General features: G+C 43.3%; 1 protein-coding gene across 1 annotated transcript; it reads left to right on the forward strand.

Annotated features, from left to right (window-relative positions):
- Positions 1-7,746: 7,746 nt before the first annotated feature.
- On the forward strand, positions 7,747-10,874 carry LOC148030755 (uncharacterized). The gene is made up of 4 exons (XM_087685613.1): positions 7,747-7,856; positions 8,686-8,809; positions 9,903-10,096; positions 10,317-10,874. The coding sequence occupies exons 1-4, from the start codon at positions 7,749-7,751 to the stop codon at positions 10,509-10,511; spliced, it is 621 nt and encodes a 206-aa protein (XP_087541739.1). The 5' UTR covers positions 7,747-7,748; the 3' UTR covers positions 10,512-10,874.
- The last annotated feature ends 3,324 nt before the right edge of the window (positions 10,875-14,198 follow it).

Genomic DNA, 14,198 nt, shown 5'->3' on the forward strand with positions numbered 1-14,198 from the left:
GATCATCAAGATAAGTCAAGGGATGAGTGATGAGGAGTTGCAGGATATCTTCATGCACATGTTTGCAAATCAAATGGCGAGATTCAGAGAAATGGCAAACCAGGAGCTGTCTCGGACATCGTCAGGCCGCTCTATTAGATCTACTACGGCACGATCAAATGCTTCAGCTTCGAGTAGACGAGGTCGACGCTCTAGACTTGGGCCAGAGGGAGGGAGTGCTTCAGGGTCAAGGGGATGTTGCAGAGATACGGAGGCAGTGAGCCCACGGTCAGCATGGGATACAGGTGCTACTCCTCGCTCTCGTGGCGATTCTAGAGAGCGTGGCTCAAGTGGTTGCTGTGGAGGCACGGACATGGTGTCTCCATCTCGTCGTTCTGCTGGAGTTACGTCACCTCCAGGATTTGTCACACCTGTGGGGACGTCTACTCCAGTTACTCTGGCTTTTGCTCAGCCGTCCGCAGGTGGCACCCCTATGGGTGCTACACCGATAGATACTACCCCAGTCGGTACACCAGATGTACCGGGGTCTCCTGGATATGCCCAGGAGCGTGGACGCAGGTAGGAGAGGACCCATCTTAGGCATACCCTAGAGGGGTATGCCTATCTTATCGATGATAGGTAAGGAGCTATCATCATGAATGATGAGAGGAGGAGGGTGATGGCTCGCATGAGAGAGTTGTGCCAATAAGGCATAACGTCTTAGATCATTGGAAAAACGTACCGGAGGGGATCAAGGACTACATAGTAGCATCCTTGCATGAGGAGTTTCCAGTTTCAGCCACAGCAGATAGGTTTTCTACGGGCTGGATGATGGAGTGCATGCGTGCATATATGTCACATAGATGATCAAACGCACGCAAGGCACTCAAGAGTGGGGCTGCAAAGCCCGAGTGGCTAGACGCGGACGACTGGTGCTGACTGAGGGAGGAGGCTACAAATTCTCCGGGACGTTGGAGTCAGCAACGCGAGGTGGCAAGGGCACGACTAGAGGCCAGAGTGGTCCATCATCTTGGGAGTGGCAGCCACAAGACATATCTAGAGGACTTTGTAAGTTTTTCTTTTGTTTTGCTTGCTTATTTTTTTGCAATATCCTTTGTACTGACAATCATGTTTCCAACAGTTAGTATTTTGTTTTCTTTGCAGCACTCCATTACAAATCGCGATCCGAGCGGCCTTGAGACTCGATATGCAGAGAGGCACGATCTCACTGCATTGATCGACCGATTGTATAGACACAATGGCCCTATAAGTCACTCATCTTTCTTGTTCGTAGTTACCATGTTTAATCAGAATGCATTATTGTATAGTGGACTGATGTATAGTTGCTTCTTTTTTTGCTGAGTCTGTTCGATGCTTCTTTGCGATGGGACAAGCTTTCGGATGGTGAGGATGTATAGCTCGCCCTTGGATCCCTGGAGCTCACACACCCTTCTTTTTTGGTCACCTGATCTGTGTAGACATTTTCTATGTAGCAGTGATATCTTGCCATGATTGTACCAGTCGCTTTCATTATGCGATCATGTATATATTTCATGTATCAATGTTATGATTTAATTATACTTTGCCTTTATTTACACGAGCATTGTACACAAGCTGCCCTGCCATAAATTTTTTTTCCCTATTACCGTCGCTATTAGTGTCACAAATTTACCTGTACGCGTCCTTATTGGCGTCGTTATTAGCGTCGTTATCAGCGTCGTTATTTACGTCAGTATCAACGCCACCAATAACGACGCTTTTTGCGATGACGGGGAAAATTTTCTTTATTTACATTTTGGTCACTTCTTTTAACGTCGATATAAGGCCTATATCTTGTAGTGCCCATGAAAAACCAAGATGTTGTCATATTTGATGTGATTAAGCTTGCTTGGGAAGTTGATCCCCCATGTGGGTGTATGAGATTGATTCTTCTTTTTATTCTCTTTTTCTTCAATTTTCATGTTTAGACTTGGGAACCATGTTATTTATTGCTACTTGATGAGCTCTCTTGATGTGCTAAACATGCAAAGGACTTTTGGTGTTTTGATGAAGTTGGATTGCATGGATTAGGTGTAATATTTCTGCCCAAAAATATTATTGAACTTGACCCCCGCATGCCCGCGTAAAAGCTATGCAAAGTCATCTCCCGCATCGACTAATGACGGTGGCTAAGTGGTTACCCCGCATGCGCGATAAAAATCCCCATCTGTGATGTGCAATTAAGGCTGGGGCACAAAGACCACAAGTCGCGCAAGAACACCCTTCTTGGATAAAGGAAAAATAGATAATGATGAAAATTTAGGCAAATTTTTTTACTAATTAGCCCTTCCCCCAGCCGATGCATGGTTGGAGGAGAGGGAGTGTATAAGGGAGTTAAGGATGAGTGTGGAGTGTGGGGGAGCATGAGGAGGAAGAGACATACATAGGCCACGTGGTGGTTACCTATCCCCCCTTAGCCTATATGACCCCCCCTTGTGGTCAAGGAAGGAAGGGAGGAGGCTGTCGTGCTGTTGAAAAATGAGAGAGGGAGAGGGAGGAGCAAGAGGCTGCCATGCAAGGCACGAACAAACAAGGAGGAAAGGCTTCCTGCCGACGTTGCCAAAGCCACTGTGCCCACCATCGACACCACCATAAGGACCGCCTACAGCGTTGCTGCCGCCGCCCATCCTCGCCATCATCATTAGAATCCCCCCCTTTTGCGTCGTCATAATTCTCCACCAATCATTACCCTCCCTTCTTCCACGTGATTTTGGGAGGCAGAAGCTTCTAAGGATAAGGCCCATAAGCCTTGTGCACGCGGTTTTGGCCACGATGGCTTATAACCCACAACTGTAAAGGGTAATTCCTGCACAAGGGAGAAAGTAAGCAGACTTGGAGGCTACTTTTCCAAAGCTCCGAGGAAGTTTGGAGATCGTGTAAAAGATCGTGGAGTTCAAGTCATCAACGATGGCTCCAAAGCCCAAGTCGCAAGGTGCACACACGGAAGGCTCGAACCCAAGCTTACACATGGACATCACCGCAAGTACCCATAACCAGGTTCTTGGAAGTTAAATTCCGCATAGGACATGCTTAAAATTCATAGGAAAGTTATGAATATAAACCACTTATTCATCTTACGAGCTAGTCGCATGTTGCCTTTTCATGCATTTTGAAAGTAACAAGCCTAAACACATATTGCTTAGGGTTAATCGATGAAATTGTTAAGTGCATCTTTGATTGACCGTGGAAGGAATAAGCGTATATTGCATTTAGGCAATAACTTCCTTGTTGAGATTCGCATGCGGAAGTCATTTACATTCGTTAGGTGTTGTCCAAAGGGCTGCATAGCATGAGAATGAAACCATAGACTTGCATGTTGCATGTGAAGATTCTTAATTGAATGGATTAAAGGTTGCATGGTTACATATTCATCATGAGTAAATTTCATTCATCGAAGTTGCATTTAGAAAAGGGTTGCATGGTTTATCAAAGCATGAAATTCAATTGCATTAAACGAAAGGTTGTAAGCATAGTTCCTTGATGTAAACCTTTGTAGGTTTTATGCAAGTTATCCTCCAATTTGTCATTCATCATGACTTTAGCAAGAAAAGAAAGGGTTATTGCAAACCATCTAGTTGCATTGAAGGAAAAGTCTACATTTTGCATACTTACATGGAATGTTGCATCCTAAATCTATTTATTTACACCCTTAGAACAAATTTAGCATCTCTAAGGAGAGATCATTTCTTGTCGCAAGACAAGTAGGCCAATTTGGTTAGATCACTTGTAAGGGTATAACCCTCAAGGGATTCGTATAAGCATAGCTAGTTAGTACAATGAACACCCCAAAGTGCTAGCTAGGATTTAGCACGTTAGAAATTGTGCCTAGTATCGTACTTGGATGCCAAGTCGAGACCCTCAAACCCAAAGGTCCTACCCACATTCACGGAATGTTTGGGTTAATTGGACGCCCATGCAAACAACGATCTAGGGTTTCTACCCTAAGGACGATCGACCTATTGCTAAAACTCGGATTGAGTTTGGAAACCCTAGGACTGAACGTTGTTGGCCTAGTACAATTAGGGTTGGGTTGGGTAAGAAGACACCCCAAACCCTACATAATTCCCTGACCAAGAAATATCGTTCAATGGGTGAAACGATCCCATGTGTTAGGTGCGACACTTGTGCAGAAGTTACAATGTCGCATGGCTTTGTGGTTTAACTGCAAGATAAATTTGCCACTCCTTGGAATAAGGTCAGGATGAGTAGTCATCCTGCTACATCAACTTTCTTGGGCTGATTTGCCAAGTTAAGGGAAAGTTATGTATTGCTTAGTAAGCAAAGGATCAATCAAGTTGGAGCGACATGGTCACCAGGATTTACTATCTTAACTTAAGAAACCTAAAGTGTTGGTTAATTTGGGTTGACAGGATATGACCCTAACCCAAGGACAAAAGGGTAAACAAACAAACCCTTGAGGATCTTGCCAAGTCGCAATTGATCCCGAATCGAATGCTGGATGCGTTCAAAGGAAAGGATTCACTCCTTGCAATTGGCCAAATAAACAAGCACTGGATTGATTGTGTTTGTAACAGTTTAGAAGCACTATTTGCATTGTTTGCTCAAGGAACTAAAGATGGAAAGATAATTAATGCTTCAGGTTGAAGGCCTGAAGGGAGAGGCAGCACCAGTTACCCCTGACTATGTGCCTGACCCTTACCAAGGGGGTTGTTAGCCGCGCTGGGAACGTAGACCAAACCCGTCGCGAGAGGTCTCTCCGTTGGGCACTACTTGGAGCAAGAGGACGCTTGGGTGCCAGGGGGGCTCTGGCCATAAATCCCTTGCCTTTTTCAAGCCCTGCACAAGAGGCCAACGTGACTCGGGATTGGATCTCGAGGCCCGCATACTAGTCTACGAGCGGAATCTTGGATTAGTAATCCCTGTGGATTGCTGGATTGCCTTTGGGTGGATCATGGATTAGCCTATGGGCTGGATTATATGATGTATTCCAAAGATAAATAAGATCAATTGATGTAAAGAAACATGTTTGACACTGCTTTTCTATGTCAAGTGCTAAGATTACGTGAAGGAACCGGTGACTAATTGGCTAATTAAGGAAGCTATTTTATGCGTATCCAACTAAATGTGGTAGGTAATTAAACAACTAAAGCAAATTAAGAAAAGTGCGGTGGATGTGTCCATGGGTCCGTCCTACGGATGGGTGGTCCCGGTTGGCCAGGAACTTTTCTCAATTTTTAATCAACAACAGGGAACTTTTCTCGAAGGAAATGAATAGCAAGGAACGTTGACCTAGAGTCTAGATTACTAGAATCCCGATTTATGTTGTTTTAGGGGAACGGAATGGGACTATGCCTTATGAGCAGAGAGGTCGAGCTTTGCATCCCTCTCGTTTCCCATTCTCCTTGAACCAAGTGCAGCATGAATCCACTTCGACCCTGACATTTCTGCATAAAGTAGTTCGCCTGGGGTTCGATGCTAGTTACTCTCTAGGAACTTGACCATTAGGGAAACCCTGATTCAGGTTGGTCCTAAGTGGGAACGGTCGGAATACTTCCGCTACGTGGCAGGCTCGAAAAGACCTAGATCGCAAACCCCATAACATTCCATGGGAGTGCCGAGCTGAGCTTTCTAGACCCTCTTCCTGATGGACTGCTAAGACGTGTCTTGCAAGCGAACAGGTGGGCACGTTACATTAGGGTACCAATATTGTGGATGTAATTTTGCCAATGATTATTGAAGTTCAAATTGGGTTTTAGATTGCATTGCTGTTTGTGGTCCATTTACGCAAGCAAAAGAGTATTATGGTATATTAAAAACACGAACAAGTGTAAGGAGAAGTTCAAGAATACTCAAAACTACTACAAGAACATTGGGAAAGGAGGAGGAGGGCAAGACTTACTTCTTTTGCTAGCAAGGTGGAGGCCTTGATATCACCCTACCTCATGATGTATTGTTTTTATTCTTTTGGTTGTTTTTGTTATTTAATCAAAGTTTTTTTTTTTGTACTTTGCTTGGTGGAGTTTGACTTGGTAATAGATGCTTCGAAATCAACTCACTTATTTAGCCTTACTCTAAGGCATTTGAAGCTAATTGCTTCATAAATTTTAGCTCACTGAGGTGTTTATATTTTTGTCAGGTGGCTGAGGTGTCACTTTTTCTTATAGGTTTGTGAAGGCTTTCTTAAGATCTATGATAGAGCAATACAAAAATTTTCTAAGGGACAACCTAAGCACATTTTTGTCCACCCCTCTACCTAGTGGTATATAGAGGTGAGCAATAATTGGTGAAGGGTTTGGCTTTCTTGTTCTAGAGAAATCCACAAAAAAGCTCCTTCCATTACTCTGAGTCCTTCCATCACTTAGAGGTAGGATAAATGAGCTCCTACATGATGCCAAAAGAGATCCTCTTGACATTTGTCATGTTTGCTATTCCATGCATTCACTCAAGAGGACCTAAAACTATTTCTATAAAGTTCAAGCCAAAAGATGTAATTTCAATAACACCACATTGCAAAGCAAACTAAGTTAAGTTATGTTAGGAATTTAAAATATTCTAAGAGGTCATAGGGAAGGTATATTGTGATGGAATTAAGGACACTTGTTGCTATAAAGAAACAAAAGGGGTCACTACTACACAAAGTAAGCATATCTCACTCTTTTGAAGGGTTATAGTTGGTTTGTCCCCCATCTCCTCCACTCTTTTGATGCAAATGATGATTACGTATCAGATATGAAGAACCAAATTACGATAAATGGGAGCTACACAATTATAAGTCCCTGAAAGCTAGTGAGAGGTGGAAGAAGGGAGATCCTCGTAGCAATGAATGGGTATGAAGAAAAAGAATATTGCAACTTGGAAGGATGCTCCCCCCCCCTTTCATAGGTTGAATTGGACTCTATGGAAAGTAGTCACTTAAAACATCCCCACTAGGGATAAGTTGAGTATAATCTTCAATCTTTAGCCAAGTGCTTGTACAAAATCTACGAAGAGAATGAGGAGCACCTTTTTTGGGAGTGCCAAGAAGCCAAGCTCCTTTGGGGGAAAGTCAAGAGCTGGGTACATTGAGCTTGCTTGGTTGCCCATATCTCCATGAGAATAGTGTTCTTTAGAAACAGCCTTAAGCTCAATTATGAATCTTGGAGGGCGTAGAATGTCTTGAGAGCTATGGTAATCAAACACATTTGGAATTGAAGGAACCACAAAGTATTTAGGATGCTTGGTAGAGCCAGCACACTAGGTGACTCTTTTGGGCAAAGTAGTGAGAATAATCATGTCAGCCTTCTTAAAGGGGTTGTGGTCTTTATGCTTTGGTATGGGTGAACCTTCTCCTGAAGCCATCTCAAAATAACCTAAAAAGATGTAAATATCCCCTTTCCATTCTCTCCACCGCGTAAAATACGCTATTCTTCTTCTTCTTCTTCTTCTTCTTCTTAGATTCTATTAATATTAAGACAATAGACAGCTGCGCATCAAACCCAAAAAATGATAAAGACAAAGCAAAACTATTGGCCACCCTTTCTTCACTCAAAATATTGACAGTTTACGTGGCTGCGGGATCGAAGGCATGCATGAAGCCAAGTGGCAACTAAGCGCAATTTCCAGCTTTGCGCGCGCGCACACGCTCTCAACCCTCCTCTCTCTCGATGGTGCACGGAGGCTCAACACCTCTCCAGACTTTCCTTCCGCGCTCCTCGGCCCATCATCCCTTCATGAGCATCAGAATTAGCAGTGAAAAAGAAATGTACATCATCCCTGATTTTAATTTCTTGATGGCGGACGGCGGCGGCGGCCAGCAGCAACCAGGCCAGCCCCCTGCGCCTGCACAAGCTGATGCACATCAAGGGAAAACCGACCAAGCCTTCAATAAGCAGCATGAGGTCTGCCTTCTTAATCCCTGTCTTTCTCTTTGCTTTTGCTTTCCAAAAAGAATATGGCCGTGTTTTGGATGCACGCATTGTACTTATATTAAATGTTATAATCATTGGTTCATGCTTACACTGTTGGAACAGTCAAGGGCATGGCTCCTTACCTGCACTTTGTAGGGCTCATAGCTTCATCTCGACTGTTGATAAACAAAATGCTTCTGCTATATGGATTGTTTGCATCCATAAGTTGCATGATGGTATGGATAATTTGCATCGAATCATTATCATCCACTGTGCGCTTTATAAGGAAATGCTTACATGCAAATAATATATTGGCTTATACCTGTTCAGCTATATGTTTGCAAACACTGCAGCTGCACTGTGCTTTCATGTACGCGTGGTGCTCATTACGGATTGAACTGTGCTTTGCCGATTTTTTCACATTATGCATTTGCATCAGCATTCCTCTGATGTACGTGTAGGCCTTTACAATCATATGGGTTTTACTTACACGGACTGGCGTCTACATCCATCTGGTGTACATCCACAGTACATGGATTACTGGCATCTACCTTTATGTGATGTATGCCTACATTGTGTATAGACACTCAAAATGATATGGCTTACCTTGATATGGATTGACATCTAGCATTGAATATGTGTGCTCTTTCAGGCCAGCCAAGCTGCTAAAGAGGCTTTTCAGGCACATCAAGAAGCAGAAATGGCTATGAAGAAAGCTCAGGCCAGCCAACAGCAAGCGCAAGAGAAGGCACATCAAGCAGCAATGGAGATCATGTCTCAGCAAAATTTAGCTCAGAGGGTTGCAGATCGTGCTGCCCAGGAAGCAGCCCAACGAGCAGCTGAGGGACAAAATCAGGCTATGCAGGAACGGATGGAACAGTCTGCTATCGAGCGTTTGGCTGGACAACAGCTAGCACAGCAGGTGGCAGCAGCCACTCAACAAGGCAAGAATCTTTGTGCGAGATGTGTCATGTAGTCATTGAAAGAGGGAAGGAATTTGTGGAGGGATTTGTACTTGTGAAGGATTTTATTCTTGACATGGAGGAATTTGTTCTTGTACATCTGTAAGGTCCTTCTTTACAACAAGAGGAATTTGTGCTTGTATGTGAGATATTTCATGATTAGATTCAATCAACTGCTTGCTCAATAGCATAAATGTCAAGCTATAATCAGCTGTTTGGGAAGGAAGGTTTCTTTAATTGTGTGCCAATGAATATGCCCATCTTATCCTGGGGTATAGATTTTGCACTAGGATAGGATTTGTATTGCCTATTGTCTACATGCAGTGCGTGGTAGCTACTATACCAATCCTCAGGCCAGAGTTGAAAGAGTTCTTGCACTGGGATTGGAATTTGTAGTGTGTATCGCATTTATTGTATACAGTTTAGATCCTCAGGCTAGAGTTGCACAGTTTTGTGTATTGGTGGACAGATCTTTCAAATCCTACCTGGGATAGAACTTGTAGTGTGTGAATAGTGTCTACCAATACAGAATATGTCGTATGATGCAAATACTGATCCTCAGGCTAGTGTTGCAGAATATTGTGTATTGGTGGCCAGATCTTTCAGATCCTACCGAGTGTCTAACATGTATGGGGTGCTAGTAGTAGCTACCAATTATCCGGCCAGAGTTGGAAGAGTTTTTGCACTGGGATAGAATTTCTGACATGTAATTGTGTGTACCATATATGGTTTAATGTGAATACTGATCCTCAGGCTAGTTTTGTGCGTTGGTGGACACAACTTGGTTTAATCGATGGTGATATTCAGGCTAGAGTTGCAGAGCTTTATGAATTGGGGGACAGGTCTTGTTTTTGTTATAAGGCTTATACTGGCACTCAGGCACTCAGGCACTCAGGCTAGAGGATGTTATGAACTAGTATATAGTGGTGCTGTTCTGAATTACCAGGAAGTGGCTGGTTGTTGTTACACAATGGATTTTCTAGTGTGTCTGGTGAAGCCTTTTTGTTGGAGATGAGAGTGTGAGGAGGTCAGAATTGGCCTAAATGGATTGACTGTTTGCTGTTTCAATGCCCAGCTAATGTTGCACCCACCACCACTGCCATATCTGGCCACCAACCCCAGGTTCCACTACAGCCTCTAGTTGCCGATGCCTCCCTTGTGCAGAAGATGGTTCTGGAGGCTGCAAATCAGGTTGCGGCTGCAGCCAGCACGCAGTTGGGCAGTGCTATGGGTGTTGCTGCATCTGCTCAAGATCCAGGCAGTCGAGAGGTAAGATGCTTTGGATGCCTGAAGTAGAAGATGCCTCTATTTATCACATCACGTACTCTTGATTTCTGAACTAGAATACGATGGTATTATCCTATTGAATCCACTCTACACCTGACATGCTTGATAACGTTTCCTGCCATGATTGATTAATATACTATCCTATATTAATCCGCATTGTACGCTTGACATGCTTGATGTTGTTTTCCCTCTCATGTGGCAGGCTGCAAAAACACAGGCTGAGATGGCAGAGCAGCAGATGGCCACAGCCGAACAGCTAGCTGTAGCAGCACAATCTCCGGACACTGCGAGCAGAGCTGCAGAGTATTTTAATATCAATCCCAATGCTGTGCAGGCAGCAGCTTCAGCTGGTGCTGCTCAGGGATCAGTGGGACAGCAGCCTATGCAGTTTGGCTAGACGCTGGCATTAAGCGCGCAAGATGCATTATTCGCCATGTTTTGTCATGGTGAAATAAAAGTGCAAACATATGCATGGCGCGATGGCATCCAGCATAAAATCCAAGCATATGTATGGCTGAGATAATATCCAACGTGTACTGTTTTGGACGAGGAGAAGCATGGTTTCCTTGAACAGCAGGCTGCTTCTTGACCATGTGTTTACATTGAAAACGTAATTGATTGCTTGCATCGAGATATAAATAGACATGACCAAAATGCTGCCTGCCTGCTTGTTACTTAAACGAGGGGCCTAGAATTGTAATTGGGTGGATGTGTAAATGTTGCAATGGCTTATCCTACTATTTTTGTTGAAATGGTTCTACCAAAGATGAAGTTGTGAATGTCATTGGAATGGGTCATCTAAGATGATGAACAAGGTGTGAATGTTCCAATTGCTTGTCTACACTTTATTGAAATTGTTTTTCTATGTGAATTAAGGTGGCAATCTAGCAATCCCTTGTTTTGGCCTATATAAAGGATGTATATTAACGTTTTAAAGTCATAGGGGTGGGTCTAAAGTGATGTATAGTACAATGCTCATAGTTTATACTAGGAAAGAGGGGGGGAGTGAAGCACTACTACCTTGGATGTGCACTAGGTTATACTAGATATGGAAGGGGGTGATGGAAGAGACCCCCTAGCTCGGGGCTCTTCCCCCCCTCTCTCACATCACACATGCATAGTTTTGGTTTGTGGTGTGTGTGTGTGTGTGTGTGTGTGTGTGTGTGTGTGTGTGTGTGTGTGTGTGTGTGTGTGTGTGTGTGTGTGCGTGTGTGTGTGCGTGTGCGTGTGTGCGTGTGTGTGCGTGTGTCCCTCATGTCTTCTCTCTATGTCTGAAGTAGAAAATATAGTGCATTTCACCTTGAGATTATTGAATCTTAGAATATCATTTCAACTCTTTTTCTAAGATACACATGCAAAATAAATCCCTAATCAATGCCCTATCACTTCCTCGATTTCTTAATATAGTGTTGCCACTAGAGAATTGCCATTCATGAGGGAACGTGAATATCGAGAACCTTACGAATGCTTGAGCCAATGAGGAGCATGAGACCCTACTATCCAAACAATTATCCCTAAATTAGAGTCTCTCAATGCATCTGCTTATGATGGCCCTTAACTTAGTGCCCTAAGTTCTTACGAAGGGTTGTCTTATTCTAATGAGTAGGCCTTAACAAGGCAAGCTGTTGAGCTAGACTTGGTGGCCATGCTCTTGGACAAGGCAAGCTGTTGAGCTAGTGGTGGCCATGCTTCAATGGCAAACCAAAAGCAAGTCTCCTACTCTTTGAAGACTTGCTCAATAGCCCCATGTGGGAAGGGAGAGCCTCCATCAAATCCTATGCGACTATCACAAGGACCTCTTTTGTCTCCCTAATGCATGAGCAGGTGGTTGACATCGAGGATGAAAGTGACAATTCCATGGAGGAGGAAGACAATGATGACACACACCTCGACTTAGTTGAGTATGATGCGAATGGCCAGTTGATAGAGCATATCTTGGCTAACCCAAAGACCTCACAAAGAGAATATTTGCTCATTGATGTGGCCATAGCCAGCCATAGCCAGCTTAAATCCAAATTTGAATGGTTGGAGTGCCTAAAAGTATTAGACTATGAATAAATGAAATATCAAATTTGAATGGTTGGAGTGCTTGAAAGTATTAGACTATGAATCAATGGAATATCAGTCCATCGAATAGGTTCACTTTTTAAATACTCCTGGTTGATAAGAAAAAAGACCTGTCTTTTGAATGGTTGGAGTGCCTAAAAGTATTAGATTTTGAATAAATGGAATATCAGTCCATCGAATAGGTTCTCACTTTTGAAATGCTCCTAGTTGATAAGAAAAGACCAGTCTTTCATACTCTACCAACAAAGCATATGACTCAAAAAGCTTATGGGAACAATGATTCAAACCTTGAGATAATGCCACCATCCAAGTTTTGCAAGGCAAGAACAGAACTATTAGATTCATCTTAGGTGGCATAAACACCTTAAAAACATGGACAATTTAGAAAAACTTTATGAGCTAGAAGAAGCCATAGGATGTCTCTAAATGATTTATACAATAAAAAAAGGAATATTGAGTCATTGTGTTTTTTGGCACAAAAGGGGAAGGGAAAACTAGGAAACCCATTGAAGGTTTGGTGAAGGTCAAGGACATCAACCTTGCTTAAATAGTAGAAAATCCTAAATTAGTCCTTGTACTTGAGGACTGAAATGTAGAAGATGATACTCAAGGAGTATTGTGTGCCTTTTCCTAGAATTACTTTGATCTCAAGGGTATACCACCTCAACTCTGATCTCAAGGGCATACCACCACAACTTTGACCTCACTTTGATCTCAAGGGTATACCACCTCAACTCTGATCTCAAGGGCATACCACCACAACTTTGACCTCAAGGGTATACCACCTCCTCAAGTGTTAGATGCATACAATTCCTTTGAAATTGGATGCCGATTCCCCTAAATGACCATACCCCATGAAACCTTGCTACACACACCACATGCCAGAAGAGTTGGAGAATCCATAAAAAGAACGATTCATTCACAAGATTGAACATACCAAATTGGGTATTAGCCATTGTTATGGTACTCCAAAAGAACGGAAAATTTCCATTATGCATTAACTGTAAAAATCTAAGCATTGAAACCAAAAGAGACTATTATACAAATGCATGGCAAGAAAAGAGTCTTAGGCTTCTTGGATGGATTCTTGGGCTAAAATTAGGTAAAGTGCACCTGGATGAGACCCAAGACCGCCTTTCCCATCGAATGGTGGGTACTCACCTACATTGTCATGTCGTTGGGTTTGATGAATGTACTAGCATCCTTCTAAAGGACTATGTGTACTATTTTCAAGGATATGCAATGATTCTGGCTTGAAGTATTTGTGGACGACCTTTGTGTCCACTTTAGCTAGCAGGAACACCTCGAAATGCTTCAACTAGTCTTCAAGTGATGTCAGTAGTACCACCTATCTCTGAATTCCTTGAAGTGCCAATTTTGGATTAAACACTATCATTTTGGGCCATGTGAACTTTGAATGGTGTGGGAGCTTTCGCTCAACCGCCAAGACCCACGGATCACTTATTGTTTCAAGCGTTCCAAGCGAGCTCTAATGGCTAGCTCTCACATACCCGACGCGCCCTCGATCCTAAGAGTGTAGTGAGCTTACCTTGATGCCGATATGAGTTGCCTCCTCTCTTCCACAGTCCGGTAGCTCCATGATCCTCGATGCTAGCTCAAGCATGCTCAAGCCTCCCTCCTCCTCCAAGCTCCAACCGCCATAGCCGTGCACGCAAAAGAAGGAAAGAGGAGAGAAGAGAAGAGAAGATGATAAAGAGCTTCACCCCCTTGATCCCTCACTTCCACTCACTCCCTCCCTCACTCTCACAATCACTCCCTCTCTCAAGAGCACACACAAGCAAGGAGAGGAGAAGAGGAGGAGAAGAGAAGAGCTCTTGTTGGGCACACACCAAAGAATGACCTTACATTCACTTTTTGAACTTTATATATACAAATCCTAACACCCCATGGGCACCCATCCTTTTTTACATGACCGGCCATTGTGACAAGATCCCTTTTTCTAATTCCCTCTTTTTGCTTCGTGCCCTAGGCCTATATTCGACTATTCTTTTACAGG

This window comes from Lygodium microphyllum, chromosome 9 (assembly GCF_053477565.2).
Source record: "Lygodium microphyllum isolate KBCC chromosome 9, Lygodium_microphyllum_v1.1.10, whole genome shotgun sequence".
Taxonomy (NCBI): Eukaryota; Viridiplantae; Streptophyta; class Polypodiopsida; order Schizaeales; family Lygodiaceae; genus Lygodium; species Lygodium microphyllum.

Bases quoted from the DNA above. Each gene is read 5' to 3' on its own strand.
- LOC148030755 (XM_087685613.1), top strand. From the start codon at position 7,749: ATGGCGGACGGCGGCGGCGGCCAGCAGCAACCAGGCCAGCCCCCTGCG. The intron at 7,857-8,685 runs GTCTGCCTTCTT...CGTGCTGCCCAG, and splicing joins CCTTCAATAAGCAGCATGAG to GAAGCAGCCCAACGAGCAGC. The intron at 8,810-9,902 runs GCAAGAATCTTT...TTCAATGCCCAG, and splicing joins GGCAGCAGCCACTCAACAAG to CTAATGTTGCACCCACCACC.